The 20,011-nt window shown below is 46.9% G+C and overlaps 1 protein-coding gene and 1 long non-coding RNA gene across 3 annotated transcripts in view; one reads left to right on the plus strand and one right to left on the minus strand.

Moving 5' to 3' along the window:
* The first annotated feature begins 534 nt into the window (after positions 1-534).
* LOC126064982 (uncharacterized) lies at positions 535-10,233 on the plus strand. Of its 2 annotated transcripts, none has more exons than XR_007514700.1 (4): positions 535-827; positions 3,244-3,496; positions 7,261-7,414; positions 9,991-10,233. It is a non-coding gene; the product is annotated as an uncharacterized LOC126064982 (long non-coding RNA). The 2 variants fall into 2 exon arrangements; XR_007514701.1 differs by having other exon boundaries at positions 535-823.
* A 1,180-nt stretch (positions 10,234-11,413) lies between these two features.
* C21H16orf78 (chromosome 21 C16orf78 homolog) overlaps positions 11,414-20,011 on the minus strand; it is a 30,515-nt gene continuing 21,917 nt past the window's right edge. Inside the window, exons 4-5 of the mRNA XM_049864735.1 lie at positions 14,668-14,917; positions 11,414-11,561 (exon numbers count right to left, since the gene is read on the minus strand). Coding sequence (XP_049720692.1) covers positions 11,414-11,561; positions 14,668-14,917 — 398 coding nt within the window. The remainder of the gene's footprint in view (positions 11,562-14,667; positions 14,918-20,011) is intronic.

Raw genomic sequence — 20,011 nt, forward strand, 5'->3', positions numbered from 1 at the left:
TGTGAGTGAGCCTCCTTGGCAGTGGGTTCTCCAGCTGTGTGAGTGCGCCTCCTTGGCAGTGGGTTCTCCAGCTGTGTGAGTGCGCCTCCTTGGCAGTGGGTTCTCCAGCTGTGTGAGTGCGCCTCCTTGGCAGTGGGTTCTCCAGCTGTGTGAGTGAGCCTCCTTGGCAGTGGGTTCTCCAGCTGTGTGAGTGAGCCTCCTTGGCAGTGGGTTCTCCAGCTGTGTGAGTGCGCCTCCTTGGCAGTGGGTTCTCCAGCTGTGTGAGTGCGCCTCCTTGGCAGTGGGTTCTCCAGCTGTGTGAGTGCGCCTCCTTGGCAGTGGGTTCTCCAGCTGTGTGAGTGAGCCTCCTTGGCAGTGGGTTCTCCAGCTGTGTGAGTGAGCCTCCTTGGCAGTGGGTTCTCCAGCTGTGTGAGTGCGCCTCCTTGGCAGTGGGTTCTCCAGCTGTGTGAGTGAGCCTCCTTGGCAGTGGGTTCTCCAGCTGTGTGAGTGCGCCTCCTTGGCAGTGGGTTCTCCAGCTGTGTGAGTGCGCCTCCTTGGCAGTGGGTTCTCCAGCTGTGTGAGTGAGCCTCCTTGGCAGTGGGTTCTCCAGCTGTGTGAGTGCGCCTCCTTGGCAGTGGGTTCTCCAGCTGTGTGAGTGAGCCTCCTTGGCAGTGGGTTCTCCAGCTGTGTGAGTGAGCCTCCTTGGCAGTGGGTTCTCCAGTTCCAGTTGAGCCTTCAGAGAACTGCACCCTTCCCTGGCTGACATCTCAACTGCGATCTAATGAGAAACCCCAAACCAGAACCACGGAGGGACAAGCTACTTCAGATTCCTGACCTACAGAAAGTGGGTGAGATAATAAATATTTGTTGTTGTTTGGAGTAATTTGCTACCCAGAGTCTTAGTTTCTTGGTGATTCTGTAACAGAAATACCACAAGTGGGTGGCCTGAATGAACCAAATTTATTTTCCCACATTTTAGGAGGCTAGAAGTTTGAATTCAGGGCACTAGCTCAAGGGGAAAGCTTTCTCCCTTGGGGAAGGTCCTTGTCTTTTTTTCAGCTTTTGTCCCTCCTTTCCTTAGCGATATCCATGTGGCCTGTGTCTTCCCTGTTTGTCCTTTCTTTAGAGCCTAATCCTCTCTTTTTCTGTCTCGGCAATGATTGGCTTAACACACACCCTACACTGATGTGGCCTCATTAACATAATAAAGAAAGCCCTATTCTCAAATGGGATTACATCCACAGGTATAGGAGTTAGGATTCACAATACATATTTTGGGGGACAAATTAATTCATGACACCCAGCAACAGATAACTAACAAGCCCCTTGGTTTCCTTGTAGGAAACTACCATTTTACCACCATATGTGACCATATGTCACTCAAGGTGCCCTGTCCTCCCTTTGCCCAGGGGCTGGAGTCCTGACCCAGGAGAGGACAATCAGAGCCTCTCTCTGGAATTTGTATTTCCGGCAAGGCATGGAATTGGTTGGGCTGATTCTGGAAGTTACTTGACTATACACGCACACACACAGTTCAGTTTTACCCAAGCCGGCCAGAGTTGGTTATTCCTGGCAACCAAACAACCTCACCTGATATGGGCATTGCTATCGCCACCTTCAGGATGCCGTCAACAATCACACTACTCACTGTGGGCCACTGAGCGCCTCCACCAGTGCAGCATTCAGTAGGTGCTCCATCATCATGTGCTGATAAATAAAAATCTAGAAATATGATGCTGTCAGGGCTAGTTACTAGGGTCCTCGTTTGTGTTCTGCTTGCACTCTTGGAGAATTTAAAGCCTGAGAATTCACGGTACTGGGTTCTGTGAGTTTCTCTCTCCCTCAACTCCCTCCTGGAGGAAAGCAGCTTTATGCTCACCTACCACAGGCTGGAGCAGAGCTGACCCATAGTCAGCCTACCTACCAGAAGCCTGGGCTCTTGGAGGGAACACTAGAGTGAGAGGAGCATAGGAGCCACAGGAGAAAGGGGCGCCAGCAGGGCTGGGTGACAATGGAGCCTTTGTTGTTGGCAGGTGGCAGTGATGGGCCACCCCCTGGCAGTGCCCTGGAGGTGACGGGCCCTTCCCTGAGAGCCAGGGCTGTGTGTCCATCTCAGAAGGCACAATTATAGCCTTGGGGACTCCCAGGAGAAAGCCTGGAGCCAGCTGGGTGCAGACCCAGCAAAGCCTCCATCTTTCAGGGAGTTCTTGGGCTTTTGAGGGCTGTGACCACCAGCATCTCAGCAGCGACCAGCGCAGACCAACGCTGGGGCTCCACACACCCCAGTGTGCTGCTCTTGGAATGTTAGAACCTTGGGGTATGAGAGATTAAGCCTCATTAATGGCTGAAATAGGATTTCTCACCAGTCCAGGACACGGGGCCACTACAATGCTCTACAGTGATTTGGTTGAAAAAAAAAGGTGACATTTCTTTTACTAGGAATAAGGTCCAAAGCTTATGTGAGCTCCGTGGTGACAGGAGTTATTCTTTCTGGTCTGTTTTGTTCATTATTGTATTTAGGGCCTAGTATAGTTTTATATAGTACCTAACACATAGTAAAAACTCATTGTCCTCCAGTCGACTCCAACTCATAGCAACCCCATAGGACAGAGTACAACTGTCCCCACAGAGTTTCCAAGGAGCGCCTGGTAGATTGGAACTGCCGACTTTTGGGTTAGCAGCCATAGCACTTAACCACTATGCCACCGGGGTTTCCTGACACATAGTAAAAAAAAAAAACACATAGTAGGCACCCAATAAATATTCATTAACAAAGGCATGGAGTCCCTGGGTGGTGCAAACTGTTTACACGCTTGGCTGCTAGCCACAGGTGCCTCAGAAGAAAGGCCTGGCAATCTACTTTAGGAAAATCAGTCATTGAAAACCCTATGGAGTGTAGTTCTACTCTGAAGCACATGGGGTCGCCATGAGTCAGAATCACCTTGACAGGAACTGGTTACTAAAGGCACGAGTGTGAAGTAGCTTACTGAGTGCCTAACGAGTGCTAGAGACTCTGGAAACTTAGGTTTTTTCATAACAGCACCGGGAACTTGGTATTCTCTCTCACCCACATCTTCTATCTCCTCCTCCCCTCCTCTCTGTCCCTTCCTCCCCACTCCTATTCCTGTTCCGATGTGTTTATGCACGTCCTTGTAAGTGGTGGTTGTCAGCGTGTGGGTGTTTTCACTTTGTATCAAGGCTAGCATGTTGCATCTTCTGTTTCCCGTCTTTTTTACCCTCCACACTTGCTATCTGCCATCCCAGGCATGGGCGGCCCCCAGCATCCAGCCACCCCTGTGGACACTGGGGCGAACATTCCCGGATACGGCTCCTGCGACAGAACACCTTCGGAATATACGCCCCGGAGAGGAATTGCTAGCCACTGCGATGTCTGTGCCTCACTAACCAAGAAGGGCCCAAGAGTCCACACCCCCCGCAAGGCGCGAAGCTTCCCTCGCTTCTGTGTCTGCGCCAACGCCGGCATTTCCCAGCTTTCTCCTGTTCTCCAGTCTCAGAGGTATAACCCAAACCCACTGCCGTCGAGGAATTCCGACTCATAGCCACCCTATAGGAAGGACAGAGTAGAACTGCCCCACAGAATCCCCAAGGAGCGCCTAGTGGATCTGAACTGCAGACCCTCTGGTTGCAGCTGTAGCACCTAACCACTAAGCCAACAGGGTTTCCAAAAGCTGTATGTGTGGACGGAGGTATAAAGTGGTACCTAATTGTTGTAAACTGCACTTCCTGCCCCCATTATTTTGGAAGAGTCGGAGCCTCCGAGAAGCGACGCGCCCGGGACCCTCGGCTGGCGCCCGCCCACCGTCTCTGGGTCGGGCTGGAGACGGCTGCCCGCGACGGGCTGAGGCTCGGCCCGTAGCCGGGTCAGGCCGCGCCGGCCGCAGGTGAAGGATCTTCCGCTGTGATGCAGCCCCACCTGGTGGTGCGCTGGCGGAACTAACCCGAAGGAAGGAAGGGAAACCAAGGGGTCAGGACTGACGTCCAGCTCGGGCGCAGGCGGGAGTCCCCGGGGCGCACCGGGGCACGAGGCTAGACCCCACGGAGGCACACGGACCTTGACACATTTGGCCCCACCTCAAGGGACTTCTTAGGTTTAGTCACTGCCTCGCGGGGGTGGAGGGAACACGAATGATCGTTTTACTTTTGAAGCTCCTATGGTTTTTCTTTTTTTTTTTAAAACAAATGAAACCAAAACTGTTATAAAACTTTGACATATTCTTTGTAAACATACTTTAAAGTAGGATATAACTACAGAAAAGGTCCTATATCTTAAGTGAACCTTCACAGAGTAAACGGCCTGTGCCAGCGGCCTCGAGGCACTCCCCCCGCCCCTTCCGTCACCACGCCTCCCTCCAGGGTCACCACCATCCTGACTTCTAACACCGCAGAACTGCGCCGATATTCTTTTTATCTTGCTACGTTTGCACAGCATGGTGTGATTTATGCATATTGTTTGTTCACACTATGCTGCTAACTGCACGGTTGGCAGTTCGAGTCCACCCAGACGTGCTTCGGAAGAAAGGCCCGGCTATCCATTGCCCCCCAAATCAGCCATTGCAAACCCTGTGGAGCATAGTTCTACTCTTACGCACATGGGGTCACTGTGAGTTAGGGGTCACAAAAAAAAAAAAAATTTTTATGAGTCAGGGGTCAACTCAGAGGCATTTAGGTACAACTGTTGATGGATGTTTGGGCTGATTCCAGTTTGGGGCAATATTGATAAAGTGCTATGAACATTCTGGAGCATGTCTTTGGTGCACATATGCACACATTTCTGGTAAGTATATATCTAGGAATGGAGACACAGGATCGTAGGGTAGGCGTATATCCAGGTTTGTGAGATACCGCCAGTTTTCCACAGCAGTGGATGAGAGCTGTGTCTGCCCCATTCTAATCAGCAGTTGGCACTCTCACTTTTTAGTCACTCTGGTGGGTGTGTGGTGGTACCCTGTTGTGGCCTCAGTTTACATTTCTTGATTACTACAGACATTTCCTATATTTGGTTAATCTCTTTTGTGAAGTGCCTATATAAGACTTAATCCATTGTTCTTCTGTTGAGTTATCTGCATTTTTCTTATTGATTTATAGAAGTTAAAAAGTACGTTCTGGATCTGAGTCCTTGTCAAGATATACTGCAAATATCTTCCCCGACTTGGATCACTTCCCTTTTCGATTCCTGATGACTTTCGATGAAGAGAAACCCTTAATTTTAATGTAATACAATTTGTTCGTCTTTTTTGTTAAGGATTCAGGCTTTTTTATGTTCTGTTTAAGACATTATTGCCTCCCCCAAGGTCATGGTGATGGTCTTCTCCTTTTCTTCTAAAAGCTTTCACAATCTGCATCCATCTGGAATTGATTTTTACATATGGCAGGAAACAGAGGGTCAGTATTTTTTCCATATGGATATTTAATTGGCCAGCCTGATTTATTGAAAAGACCCACTTTTCTCCACTGCGCTGCGGGTCAACTTTATCATGAACCAGGGCTATACATCTGTGAATCTGCTTCCAGTGCATGTAAGTCCATTTCTGTGTCTGGTGCTAACTCTTTAGAAAACTCCAGTATAGTTGTACTGTTCACGAGGTGATTTCAGAGTTTATAAAATAGAGGTTTATAGTGCACCGCAGGTGGTGCTGTGTGGCAGTGGCCTCTGACTGGAGGTTGGCTGGGCAACATTCCTTCTCGATGCTGTCTGTGAGTCTTTGGGTTCTCTATGGGCTTAAGGATAAAGTCAGAATGTAAGGAAGCTGAACCTGAGGCCCCTTGACTGCATAGGAAAGCCCTCAGAATGCCCCGTGAGCATGCCTGTGTAGCCCTAGTAGCTGGGACCGGCCCCCTGACTCTTCCTTCATTTATTTCCCCTTTTCCAGTCTATGCTCAGTTCTAGGGGAGGTGCGACAAGTTCCATCCCTGAGGGTCTGGGACACCAAGCTTCTGTTCTTTGAAGATGTGACATTCAGCTCAGCAGGAGCTGGAGCTGGGCCTCTTGCTAAAATGTCTTTACTTTGTGAAAAGGGGTTGCATGTTGATGAGAAAGTTGAGGAACTGGGGCCTCTGGAGCACAGGGGAGAATCTTCCAGAGGCCCTAGCCCTCTGAATCTACCAGCCTGGGGCACTTTCAGGGAACTGTCTCCTTGGGCCGTCGGCCTGGGCCCGAGCTCTGGCACTTTCCCTGGGCAGAGAAGTGGTCTGGGTAGCAGGATGTGGCCAGGTCAGGGAGGCTGTGGGTTCCAGTACCAACTCTCCATGAACTCAGTGTGACCTTGGGGAGTTCTCTGCTCCTCTCCGGGCCTCTGACTCCTCATCTGTGGTCTCCTTACCTCTGTACCTGCCCTTCAACTGCCCTTCACCATGTCACTTTTCTGCTTGAGACCTATCAGGGACTCCTCACTGACCATGTGAACAGCAGCATAGACATTAATCACACCTCCATCCTAATCCACTTCAGACTGAATTCTTGGCTCCTGCCTTCTCTTCTTTTGCTTTTCCAACCTCATTTTATGGTACCCGAAGCACTAAGTGCGATGGTTAATTTTATGTGTCAACTTGGCTGGGCTATGGTGCCCAGTTATTTGGTAAAGCACTGGTCTAGTTGCTGTTATGAAGTAGTTTTGTGTATCAGATTGGTTGGCCTCAAATAAAGCAATCATCCTCCATAATGTGGGGTGGGCCTCATCCAATCATTGAAGGCCGTAAGACCAAAAAAGAAGTTCCCTTAGGGTGCGTTCTGCCTCCAGACTATAGACAGACATTTTGCTGGAACACTTTTAGCTTTCACTCTTCCCTCTTTCTGATTTATGAATTTTGGGATGCAAGCCTGCAGGAGTCTCCAGCCTGCTGTCTGACCTATGGATTTTGGACTTAACAGCCCCCACAATTACTTGAGATAATTCTCTCCCTCGTTGTCTCTGCGCATGTGCACATGCACACACACACACATCAGTGATATATATATATATATATATATATATATATATATATATATATATATATATATATATATATATATATATATATATATATATATATATATATATATATATATATATATCATCTCATTGGTTTGTTTCTCCAGAGAAGCCTCATTAAGATAGACACTCGGGCCCAAACCCAGGTGTTATCGTTGAGTCCTCTCTCTCATCCCACACCACATCCAATCCAATAACAAATTCTCTTGGCTTTCCTCCAAGAGTGACCCACAAGATTTGCTTCCCTCAGCTTCACCCTATTTTAAGTCTCCAACTTCTCTTTCTTAAATAGGTTCTTGTGGAAGATTGACAGCAGAAATGGCCATAATTCTTCACTCCTCCCTGCATCCAGGCCTTTTGCAACGTGACTCTGAAGCTCCTTTCTCCGCCCTCGAACCTGAGCTGACTTTGGGACTTGCTTTGGTCACTGGAGGACAGAATGACATGTGAGTGGTAGTGTTGGTTCTGGGCCTCGACAGGGATTGCATGCTTCTTCTCTCTCTTGGAACTCTGTCCCACCATGAGCAGGAGCCCAGGCTAGCTGAGCAGAGACCAGCCAACCCAGTCAATGCCACCCTACACTAGCCAGCCCTCACAGACACGTGAGCCTAGCCTGGCTCAGGCGAACCTGGCTCAGTTCAGCTGAGCTGCTCCGCTGACACATGGACTCATGAGAAATAATGTTTTAAACTATGTTTTGATGTAATTTGTTATGCAAAAAAAAAAACCCTAAACCAAACCCGTTGCCGCCGAGTTGATTCTGACTCATAGCCAGCCTATAGGACAGAGTAGAACTGCCCCACAGGGTTTACAAAGCTGTAAATCTTTACAGACTGCCACATCTTTCTCCCATGGAGTGGCTTGTGGGTTCAAACTGCCAACTTTTTGGTTAGCAGTAGAGTGCTTAACCACTGCACCACCAGGGCTCCTCCCTTCAAGCCTTAGCTCGAATATTTCCTGAGAGATCTTCCCTGACCACCCTACCGACCAGCATCCTCCCCCCACACTCTGCCCAGTCGTTTTACTTCCTTCTACCCTGTCCTTTGTTTTTTCCATTTTATTCATCCTTTACTGAAATTGTCTCCCTAACTAGAATGTAAGCTCCACGAAAACAAGAATAGAGTCTGTTTTTGTTCACCGCAATATTCCTAGTAGTTATAACTGTCCCTGGCACATAGTAGGTTCTCAGTAAGTATTTGCTGAATGACTAGCAACCCAAAAGAAAAAGCACCTTTGTGGCACAGCCCACAAACTCTCTGTGCCTATTATCTCTTGTCACTCCCCTCCCCTCTGACTACACTCCAGCCAGACTGAGCGGTTTCTCCAACAGGTCGCGCTGTCCCTGGCCTCTGAGCCTTTGTACACACTCTTCCTTCTGCCCGCCTTTCTCTCCCCCACAAAATTCCTGGTAACTCCAACTCATCCTTAAAAGTTTTATGCTAGAAGTCTCTTCCTCCAAGAATTCTCCCACCCCCAACCAGCCAAGGCAGCAGCATCCTCCCCCAGCATTTCCATGGCAACTGACTCTCCATCACAGCTGATCGCCTGACTCACAGCGCTGATTCTGATTAACCGGACACTTTGTCTTTGAGAATGTAAGCCACGTGCAAGCAAGACCAGGTCTTTTTCTCTACTGCGTCCCTGGCTTGATCACAGATCCTGGCACTTGGTTGACGCTCAGTCAATATGTGATGGGTGAGGGGATAGCTAAAAGGGTCAGAAGTCAGTGGGCTAGAAGATCTGAACATCTGATCTTCCTGACTCTCCATGGAGGTGTCTTAGTCATCTAGTGCTGCTGTAATAGAAATACCACAGGTGGATGGCTTTAACAAAGAGAAGTTTATTCTCTCAGAGTCCAGTAGGCTAGAAGTCCGAATTCAGGGCGCCAGCTCTAGGGGAAGGCTTTCTCTCTCTGTCAGCTCTGAAGGAAGGTCCTTGTCATCAGCCTTCCCTTGGTCTGGGAGCATCTCAGGGCAGGAACCTCAGGTCCAAAGGATGCACTCTGTTCCTGGTGCTTCTTCCCTTGTGGTATGAGGCCCCCACTCTCTGCTTGCTTCCCTTTCCTTTTATCTCTTGAGAGATAAAAGGTGGTGCAGGCCACATCCCAGGGAAACCCCCTTTACATTGGATCAGGGATGCTACCTGGTAAAAGTGTTAGAATCCCACCCTAATCCTTTTTAACATAAAATTACTATTCCATCCTAATCCTAGCTTAAAATTACAATCACAATATAGAGGGCGACCACACAATACGGGGAATCATGGCCCAGCCAGATTGATACATACATTTTTGGGGACATAATTCAGTCCATGACAGATGGAAACCCGTGAAAGTCCGGGGAGAATGTGGGCCACAGGAGGACTCGAAGGAGCCAGGGTGGGGTGCAGTGGGATCACAAACACCCTCCTGGTCCTGCTGCCCACCACCTTGCTCACTCTACCAGGTGAGGAGAGCTCCAGGTCAAAGATCGGGGCACTGCTAGCCCCTGACTCTTCTGTGGTATCACAAAGGCTGGGCCTCCCTCTTCTGGAACATCTAGAGGCCCCCAGAGTAACCGAGGAGGAGCTGATGTAGCACTCCAGACCTGCAGTAAAGGACCCACAGGTCTTGGTGGACCACAAGAGGAGTACTGCAAGTAGCAATATAGTACTAATTGCAGAGGGAAAGAGAGCGATTGAATGAACAGAATCTATATCTCACTGTGAAGTTAGTCCTAATTAACAGAAGGAATTCGTTTCTGGTCATTTGCCCCAGGCCTTATCAGAAAGCTGGGCTGGGTCCATTTTTGGTCATTGTGTTTTAAAGATGAATATGGTGAGGATATTGGGGTGAATAAAGTGAACTATATGACAAACTGTGAGGGGAAAGAAACTCAAGTCTAAAGATGAACAGGCTTATGGTCATTATCATATCACATTGCTATTGTTAATAATTTATCTGACATTTGATTTTTCAGGGCCGTTTTAACTGATCTAATTTGTTCCTCATCACTTGTCCTCCTTGAATCTGAATATTTACTAGAAAAAGAAGGCTAACTACTACTCCTGCTCCAGTGGCCTGAACGAAAGGAAACGGGCTCAAATTGCAGCAAGAGAGAGGCAGAGTAAGAGAGCAGAAGGACTTCCTGAAGGAAAGGACACCTAGGAATGCAGGACGGAGGTTCCAGGTAGTCTGGACTCAAGTGAGCGCCGTTCAAGATGACTTCAGTTTCGCTTGTTTTGATGATGAATGAGGTAATATTGATAAAGTGCCTAAACTTGGAGAAGTTCAGAAAATGTTTCCTTCTCATTTTTGAACTACTCTCCCAAAGGAGCAGGTGTTTGCTGGAGCAGAGGTTGTCTCTCAATCATTTGAAAAGGTCCTGGACTTGAGGATATGGAGGCACTTCCCAGCTCTGAAAGATTCAGCTCCCCTTAGGGCACCCTGTGGTTGTCAGCATCCAAAGGTCCCTCCATTTTGATATGTTGAGAGGTCCCCCCTCCCCCACACCCTGAGGTCACCTCCCCATGCCCTGAAGTGACCTCCCCATGCCCTGAAGTGACCTCCCCATGCCCTGAAGTCACCTTCCTATGCCCTGAGGTCACCTCCCCACACCCTGAGGTCACCTCCCCATGCCCTGAAGTGACCTCCCCATGCCCTGAAGTCACCTTCCTATGCCCTGAGGTCACCTCCCCACACCCTGAGGTCACCTCCCCATGCCCTGAAGTAACCTCTCCATGCCCTGAAGTGACCTCCCCATGCCCTGAGGTCACCTCCCCACACCCTGAGGTCACCTCTCCACATCATAAGACCACCTCCCCACACCCTGACATCACCTCCCCACGCCCTGAGACCACCTCCCCACACCCTGAGACCACCTCCCTATGCCCTGAGACCACCTGCCCATGCCCTGAGGTCACCTCCCCATGCCCTGACATCACTTCCCCACACCCTGATATCACCTCCCCACACCCTGAGGTCACCTCCCTATGCCCTGACATCACCTCCCCACACCCTGAGGTCACCTCCCCACCCTGCCCACAAGATCCCGCTCCACGCAAGCAGAAGTATGCAAGGCTATGGTGTGACTGTCCTCTCCAGCCTCATACCCTTTGTTTTCCCTGAAGGACCACAGTGTCCTTTGTTCCCCTCTGGGGACTCTCAGCCTCCCCTTCTCGTTTCTCAGGCGTCCTTTCTAGGAAGTGCATCCACTAGCATCTTCTTTTGGCTTGGGCGAGGAGAAAAACAAGCTTCTCCTAAGTTGGTTCTGACCTGGGTGGCAACGGCAAACCAATGACCATCAGCACAATGATCCATGCAGTCTAGGCTTGTTTTCTGATTGCTACTGTCTTAAAAGGGACATACTAAGCCTGAAGGGCCAAGTGTAAGTGCCAAAGGGTGACATGTGGTGGGCTGAGGGTCCAACAACAGATGGAGCCTGAAGGCAGCCGTGAAAAGGGGCTATTCAGAGGGCTGTGCTGGGGGTTTGGGCGAACACCATTTTTGAATTGATATCTCCCTCAATCATGTGGGGGTGGATGTCCACGTTCATTCCTGCGTCCTTGCACAGCTTGAGCAAGGTCTTGATGTTGTTCTTGGACAACCTCAGGTACCTGTGCAAGAGAAGGCCACAGAGGTTGGCTGAAGGGGATTTCAGATTTTAGCAACAGCAAATATAGGAACTTGAGAAGGCACTGGACCTCCAGACATTTCTGGAGCTGACAGAGACCCTATAAAACACCAGACACACCACAGAGTTGGTGGGAGTTTGCACTGGTATAACCATTTTGGAAGTCAGTTTGTTAACATACTGTATATGCCAAGTACCTCCTCTTTGCCCTCATCAAGCTCCCTCCCCTAAAAAAAAAGGTTCGTTGTCTTTGACCCAGAAAATGTGCTCATGTTCTCAGCTTATCCCAAGGACAGAATTTAGTGGAAAGAAAAATCTGTATAGATGGAAGGTGTGCATTCTGGGGTTATCAACAAGAGGAAAATGGGGAAAATTCCATCAACAGATGAATGAGAAAGTAAATAATAGAATATCCCATTTCAAGGACTCCTCTGCTCTACTTAAAATGGCACTAGGAAGACGAAGGTGCAACATGGCTGTGACGTGATGGCAAGTGGGGAGAAAAAATAAGAATGTGAATTTCCACCTGTCTATTTTTTTTATTATCAGTAGCCTGTGTGAGCTTTGACTGATGCTAAAGGCTGGGGAATAAACAGGAAAGTGGAAACAATGGCTGGACAAAGTTGTAAGATTAGAGGTGAATATTTTCTTTTGATAATAAACAATCAGCCAACAATTAGGCCACTGATGAAAATATTAACTAAAGCCCCAGAATCCTGACTTCTACAGGGGACTGGATTGACCCCTTTTGTACTGCATGACGCAGACAGCATTCCTACCGCCATGTCCAGAGAGATCCTGTTCCACTGGCAGCCCTGGCCCTGGTCCCAGCTTTAGTATCAGGGGACAAACCCTCTACTCAAGCTGTCTCCTGGGTGGTTACTTTGCTACAGCTGTTGGGGGGCCATGTGTAGCAAAGACATGTTGATGTGACCCCTTGTTTCTACATGTCAGGAACGGCCTCCCTTCCCTTCGAGATTTTCCCAGAGCTTATCTGTTCTCATGGGCAGCTCAGACCCCACTCGCCAATCCCTATACCCCAACCACCTCCCTTAACAGCTCCAGCCACAGTTCACCCCTTCTTTCCTGACCAGTGCAGCCTTGGATTACCTCACATATATGCACAGGTGAGCACTCACTAAGGTCCCATTCTGGACATGTGGGCACTCACTAAGATCCCATTCTGGACACATGAGAACTCACTTAGATCCTATTCTGGACACTTGCGCACTCACTAAGGTCCCATTCTCGACACATGAGAACTCACTAAGATCCCATTCTGGACACTTGGGCACTCACTAAGGTCCTATTCTGCACATGTGAGAACTCACTAACATCTCATTCTGCACAAGTGGGCACTCACTAAGATCCCATCCTGGACATGTGAGCACTCACTAAGATCCCCTTCTGCACATGTGGGCACTCACTAAGATCCTATCCTGGACACGTGGGCACTCACTAAGATTCCATTCCAGACTCATGGACACTTACTAAGATCCCATTCAGGACACGTGAGCACTCACTAAGATCCCATCCTGGACGTGCGGGCACTTGCTAAGTAAGATCCCATTCTGCACATGTGGGCACTTGCTAAGATCCCATTCTGGACAATGTCATTTTTGTTTTGAATGATTTTCTAATGGCTTCATAGATGCTACTTTTACAAATACTCTGCCCCCCACCTCCCCCCATCCTCAGGTTAGGGGCTACCCCAGGTAGGCTGTCTCTGGCCTTGGGGCCTGGGTAGGATGTCAGACCTGTCCTGACAACCTGAAAGCCATAGTCAAAGTCGCCCAGCCAGGGAATCAGCCAGCAGGGTTAAGGAGCCACTTTGAGCTCGTGGAATCTGCCTGCCCATCTCTCAGCCAATCAGCAGTCATCCCACCCGTCATCCCTGACCCAGTCAGTCAGCAGTCATCTCACCCATCATCCCTGAGCCAGTCAGTCATCCCACCCATCCATCCCTCAGTCAGTCAACAACCATCCCCCCCATTACCCCTCAGCCAGCCAACAATCATCCCACCCGTCATCCCTCAGTCAGTCAGCAGTCATCTCACTCATTCAACCCTTAGCAGGTCAGTGAGCAAGCCAGATCTGGTGATGAGGCTATTGGGATGCCACGCATTTGAGGTCATCTGAAACTCAAAAGTGAGCTTACTGCTGTCGATGCCACAAGGACAACTACATTTTTCTGTTGCCCAGTTTCCTCATCCATTCAAGCTTCTGAACTTCATCAGTTACATTTTTACAGTAAAGGGTAACACTGAGCTTGGGAGAGGGAAGGGGTTCCCGGGTGGTGCAAATGGTTAACCACTCAGCTCTTAACCCAAAGGTTGGAGGTTTGAGTTCACCAAAGGTGCCTTGGAAGAAAGGCCTGGTGATCTCATTTTGAAAAATCAGCCACTGAAAACCCCGTGGAGTGCAGTTCTGCTCTGACACATAGGAGGTCACCATAAGTCGAAGCTGACTTGACAGCAACTGGTTCTTTTTTAGGGAGAGGGAGGCTTGGATTTTTGGGGGGAGAAATCAGGCTGTTTAGTGTTACTGAAAATCAGTGGTTCTTGATAAATAAGACAGAGAGCAAGACAGAAGGGAGACCCTTTGGTAAGAGCCATAAAAACCAAATGGCTTCACACTTGGTTCATGGCTCCTTTGGGAGTGCAAAACTCCAAAATACAACTGGTAGCCACTGGCGATGGGAGCTACTATCACCAGCAATTCACCACCATAGTGAACACGCCCCTTATGAGAATTCCCTGTTAAGACAAGTCCACAAACAGCTCATTCTCTCCTTCTTGAGTAATATCCCTGGTTCCTATTGTGAAATAAACTGAAATTGCAGAGAGCTGAAAGGTGGCACCAAAATGGCGGCACATGCCTATCCGGGAGGGACGTATGTGTGGAGAGGCTGCTCAGAAACCCCAATGGCTTCAGCCCAGGGGCAGGGCTCTGGAACTCAAGGACAGATCTCAGCCATGCTGAACTCCCCCCCCACCCCCCCAGACCTCCGTGCTCCAGCCCAGGACTCTGAGCCAAAGGCAACATTGGCAAAAGCCCCCTCCACCCGCCCACCACATGTGGTCTCTCACCGGCAGCTCAGCACTTCCTCTGGCTTCAACATTTTGACAGCCTCCATTTTGGGCTCAGTGCCCTTCTCCATGAGGGACTTCAGCTTGCGCTCATAAGAGGTGTCAGGTGTCTTGGTTGTCCAGTCTCTTATGAGGGTACCCCTCCGTGTGAAGATGCTATCCTGGTAAATGGGATCTACACTGCTTTGTCGATGGTATGAGCCTCCCCGCTGAGAGGACTCCATGGCGAGTACATCCTTGATCTCAAAATCTGAAAAGGATCAGATGCTGGAGATGAGAGGTATGGGAGGCAGGAAGGGAACGAAGGCTGAATGAGTGCTGAGAGGTACGGGAGGCAGGAAGGGAACGAAGGCTGAATGAGTGCTGAGAGGTACGGGAGGCAGGAAGAGAACGAAGGCTGAATGAGCGCATGGGCTTCAGAATCCTACCTGGTCTGAGATAGGAGGTCATCTGCTTTTTAATATTTGCTTAAGCCTTATTGATCTCTTCCTCCCTCCTTTCTCTGCCTTCCCAACTCTCTTCCCTCCTTTTTTTCCTTTCTCTTTCCTCTTATCCCCTTCACTCAATCTTTTCTTCTTTCATACCCCAGAAGGACTTCACCTACAAAGAATTAGCCTAGGGGGGTTTGGGAAGGTTTAAGAGGAAATGCGCTTTGAGCTGGATTTTAAGGGACAAAAATTTGCCAGATGGAAAAGACAGGAGAGCTTTGCAGGCAGAGGGAACAGTGTGCACAGAGGCACAAAGGTATGAGATGAAATGGAGAGGGTCTGAAGAAGAATGTGGCATCAACATTGGAGGAAGAGTCATTAAGACCAATGATTTCATTCTACTTTGATCAACAATAAACATCCATGGAAGCAGCAGTCAAGAAATCAAATGACATGCTGCAAAAGACCTCTTTAAAGTTTTAAAAAGCAAAGATGTCACTTTGATGCCTAAGGTGTAACTGACCCAAGCCATGGTCTTTTCAATCGCCTCATATACATGCAAAAGCTGGACAATGAAGAAGGAAGACAGAAGCAGCATTGATGCATCCGAACTGCAGTGTTGGAGAAGAATATCAAATATGCCGCAGATTGCCAGAAGAGTGAACAAATCAGTCTTAGAAGAAATACAGCCATAATGCCCCTTAAAAGTTAGGACGGTGGGACTTTGGCTTGTTTACTTGAGACATGTCATCAGGAAAGATCAATCGCTAGAAAAGGACATCATGGTTGGTAACGCAGAGGGTCAGCGAAAATGAAGGAAACCTTCAATGAGATGGATTGCCGCAATAGTGGAAACAATGGATTCAGTCACACCAAATCGTGAGGACGGCACAGGATCAGACAACGTTTCGTTCTGTCGTAGGGAAGGTTGCCATGAGTCGGAGCTGACTCTACAGCGACTAATGACCGAATGAAATACTGTTGGGGCTAGAACTTGGGGACCTTGTTTATTTATTTAGTTGTTCATCTGGTTAAATTTACTCCCAAGTATTTTACAGATTTTTTTTAATGGAATGTAATAAGGATATTTCCTACCTATTTCAACGCTTATCTAGTTACGACTGTTGTTAGGTGCTGTTGAGTCGCTCCTGACTCAGGGCGACCCTACGTACGACAGAAGAAAACAGTAACTGGCCCTGAGTTTCTGTAATAGTCATGACTAACATAGAGAAAAAAAATCTGTTGTTTTAAAAAATATGTACTTGGCCAGTATACCACCAACCACACCACATTTTACTAATTTTTAACTAGGATTTCTTGAGTTTTGTAGATATGCAATTACATCATTGTGGATAAAAGAAAATATCTTCCTTCTAATATTTATAAAAACTATATACTGTTCTTTAGATACATTTGATCAGCCCTCCAAAACAGTCCTACTGACGGATGGTAGCAGCCATTCTCATTTTGTTTCTGATTTTAAGTAAAATGAATTTAACATCTCATCACCTAGAATGATATTTGCTGCTAGTTTTTGGAATATATTTTTATATCGTTTTAGCTTTGGTAGTCCTAGTTTACAGAGTTTTTATTAGTAATTATTGTTCCATTACGTGTATTGCTTTTCTATCATCTACTCATATGATTTTTCCTTTAATTTACTGATGTAATAAATTATTTTGTTAGATGTGCTGATATGGAACCATTCCTAGCCTGATAGAATAAATCCCACTTGTTATTGTTCTGACTCCTAGCGACCCTATGTACAACAGAATGAAACACTGTCCAGTCCTGTGCCCTCCTCACAATTGTTGTTATGTTTGAGTCCATTGTTGCAGCCACTTCGTCAGTCCTTCTTGTTGAGGGTCTTCCTCTTTTTCGCTGACCATATTATATGCTTTACCAAGCGTGAAGTCCTTCTCCAGGGACTGATCCCTCCTGACGACATGTCCAAAGTATGTGAGACATAGTCTTGCCATCCTTGTTTCTAAGAAAGCATTCTGGTCATACGTTTTCCGAGAAGTAAATCCCTCTTAGTCATGGTACATTATTCACTTTATACATTGATAGAGTGTATTTGCTAAAGTTTTAATTAGATTTTTCGTGTGTATATTCATGTGAGATTGGCCTTCTTTCTTGATACACTATGTTAAAGTTAAGGTTATGCTGACTTGTTAAATTAATGCAGAAATGTCTATATTTTATATGGTCTGTAACACTTGAAGTAACACTGGGGTTATCTGCTTTTTTATTTTTGATAATTTTTATTGTGCTTTAAGTGAAAGTTTACAAATCAAGTCAGTCTCTCACATAAAAACTTATATACACCTTGCTACATACTCCCAATTACTCTCCCGTTAATAAGACAGCCCGCTCTCTCCCTCTACTCTCTCTTTTCATGTCCATTTCGCCAGCTACTAAACCTCTCTACCCTCTCATCTACCCTCCAGGCAGGAGAGGCCAACATAGTCTCAAGTGTCCACCTGATCCAAGAAGCTCACTCCTCACCAGCATCCCTCTCCAACCCATTGTCCAGTCCAATCCATGTCTGAAGAGTTGGCTTTGGGAATGGTTCCTGTCCTGGGCCAACAGAAAGTCTGGGGGCCATGACCACTGGGGTCCTTCCAGTATCAGTCAGACCATTAAGTCTGGTCTTTTTATGAGAATTTGGGGTCTGCATCCCACTGTTGTCCTGCTCCCTCAGGTGTTCTCTGTTGTGTTCCCTGTCAGAGCAGTCTTTGGTTGTAGCCAGGCACCATCTAGTTCTTCAGGTCTCAGGATGATGTAGGCTCTGGTTCATGTGGCCCTTTCTGTCTCTCGGGCTCATAATTACCTTGTGCCCTTGGTGTTCTTCATTCTCCTTTGATCCAGGTGGGTTGAGACCAATTGGTGCATTTTAGATGGCTGCTTGCTAGTGTTTAAGACCCCAGACACCACTCTCCAAGCTGGGATGCAGAAGGTTTTCTTAATAGACTTTATTATGCCAGTTGACTTAGATGTCCCCTGAAATCATGGTCCCCAAACCCCTGCCCCTGCTACACTGGCCTTTGAAGCATTCAATTTATTCAGGAAACTTGTTTTTGGTTTAGTCCAGTTGTGCTGACCTCCCCTATATTGTGTGTTGTCTTTCCCTTCACCTAAAGTAGTTCTTATCTAGTATGTAATTAGTGAATACCCCTCTCCCACCCTCCCTCCCTCCCTCCCACCTCTCGTAACCACAAAAGAATGTTTTCTTCTCAGTTTAAACTATTTCTCAAGTTCTTGTAATAGTGGTCTTATACAATATTTGTCCTTTTGCAACTGACTAATTTCACTCAGCATAATGCCTCCCAGGTTCCTCCATGTTATGAAATGTTTCACCGATTCCTCACTGTTCTTTATCGATGTGTAGTATTCCATTGTGTGAATATACCATAATTTATTTATCCATTCATCCGTTGATGGGCACCTTTGTTGCTTCCATGTTTTTGCTATTGTAAACAGTGCTGCAGTAAACATGGGTGTGCATATATCTGTTCATGTAAAGGCTCTTATTTCTCTAGGATATATTCTGAGGAGTGGGATTGCTGGATTGTATGGTAGTTCTATTTCTAGCTTTTTAAGGAAGTGCTGAATCGATTTCCAAAGTGGTTGTACCATTTGACATTCCCACCAGCAGTGTAGAAGTGTTCCAATCTCTCCACAGCCTCTCCAGCATTTACTAGTTTGTGTTTTTTGGATTAATGCCAGCCTTGTTGGAGTGAGATGAAATCTCATTGTAGTTCTGATCTGCATTTCTGTAATGGCTAATGATCGTGAACATTTCCTCATATATCTGTTAGCTACCTGAATGTCTCTTAGCGAAGTGTCTGTTCATATCTTTTGCCCATTTTTGAATTGGGTTATTTGTCTTTTTGTAGTTGAGTTTTTGCAGTATCATGTAGATTTTAGAGATCAGGCGCTGATCGGAAATGTCATAGCTAAAAACTTTTTCCCAGTCTGTAGGTACTCTTTTTACTCTTTCGGTGAAGTCTTTGGATGAGCATAGGTGTTTGATTTTTAGGAGCTCCCAGTTAGCTAGTTTTTCTTCTACATTCATTATAATGTTTTCTATACTGTTTATGCCAGGTATTAAAGCTCCTAACATTGTCCCTATTTTTTCTTCCATGATCTTTATCATTTTCGATTTTATATTTAGGTTTTTGATCCATTTTGAGCTCGTTCTTGTGCATGGAGTGAGGTACGGGTTTCAATTTTTTTTGCAGATGGATATCCGGTTATGCCAGCACCATTTGTTAAAAAGACTGTCTTTTCCCCATTTAACCATTTTGGGGCCTTTGTCAAATATCAGCTGCTCATATGTGGATAGATTTATGTCTGGATTCTCAATTCTGTTCTGTTGGTCTATGTATCTGTTGTTGTACCGGTACCAGGCTGTTTTGACTACTGTGGCAGTATAATAGGTTCTAATATCAGGTAAAGTAAGGCCTCCCACTTTGTTCTTCTTTTTCAGTAATGCCTTATTGATCCGGGGCCTCTTTCCATTCCATATGAAGTTGGTGATTTGTTTCTCCACCTCATTAAAGAATGTTGTTGGGATTTGGATTGAAAATGCATTAAACGTATAGATCGCTTTTGGTAGAATAGACATTTTTATAATGTTAAGTCTTCTTATCCATGAGCAAGATATGTTTTTCCACTTATGTAAGTCTCTTTTGGTTTCTTGCAGAAGTGTACTGTGGTTTTCTTTGTATAAGTCTTTTACATCTCTGGTAAGATTTATTCCCAAGTATTTTATCTTCTTGGAGAGTACTGTAAATGGCACTGATTTGGTGATTTCCTCTTCAATGTTCTTTTTGTTGGTGTAGAGGAATCCAACTGATTTTTGTATGTTTATCTTGTATCCCTATACTCTGCTGAACTCTTCTATTAGTTTC

Source organism: Elephas maximus, chromosome 21 (assembly GCF_024166365.1).
Source record: "Elephas maximus indicus isolate mEleMax1 chromosome 21, mEleMax1 primary haplotype, whole genome shotgun sequence".
In the NCBI taxonomy this organism is placed as follows: domain Eukaryota; kingdom Metazoa; phylum Chordata; class Mammalia; order Proboscidea; family Elephantidae; genus Elephas; species Elephas maximus.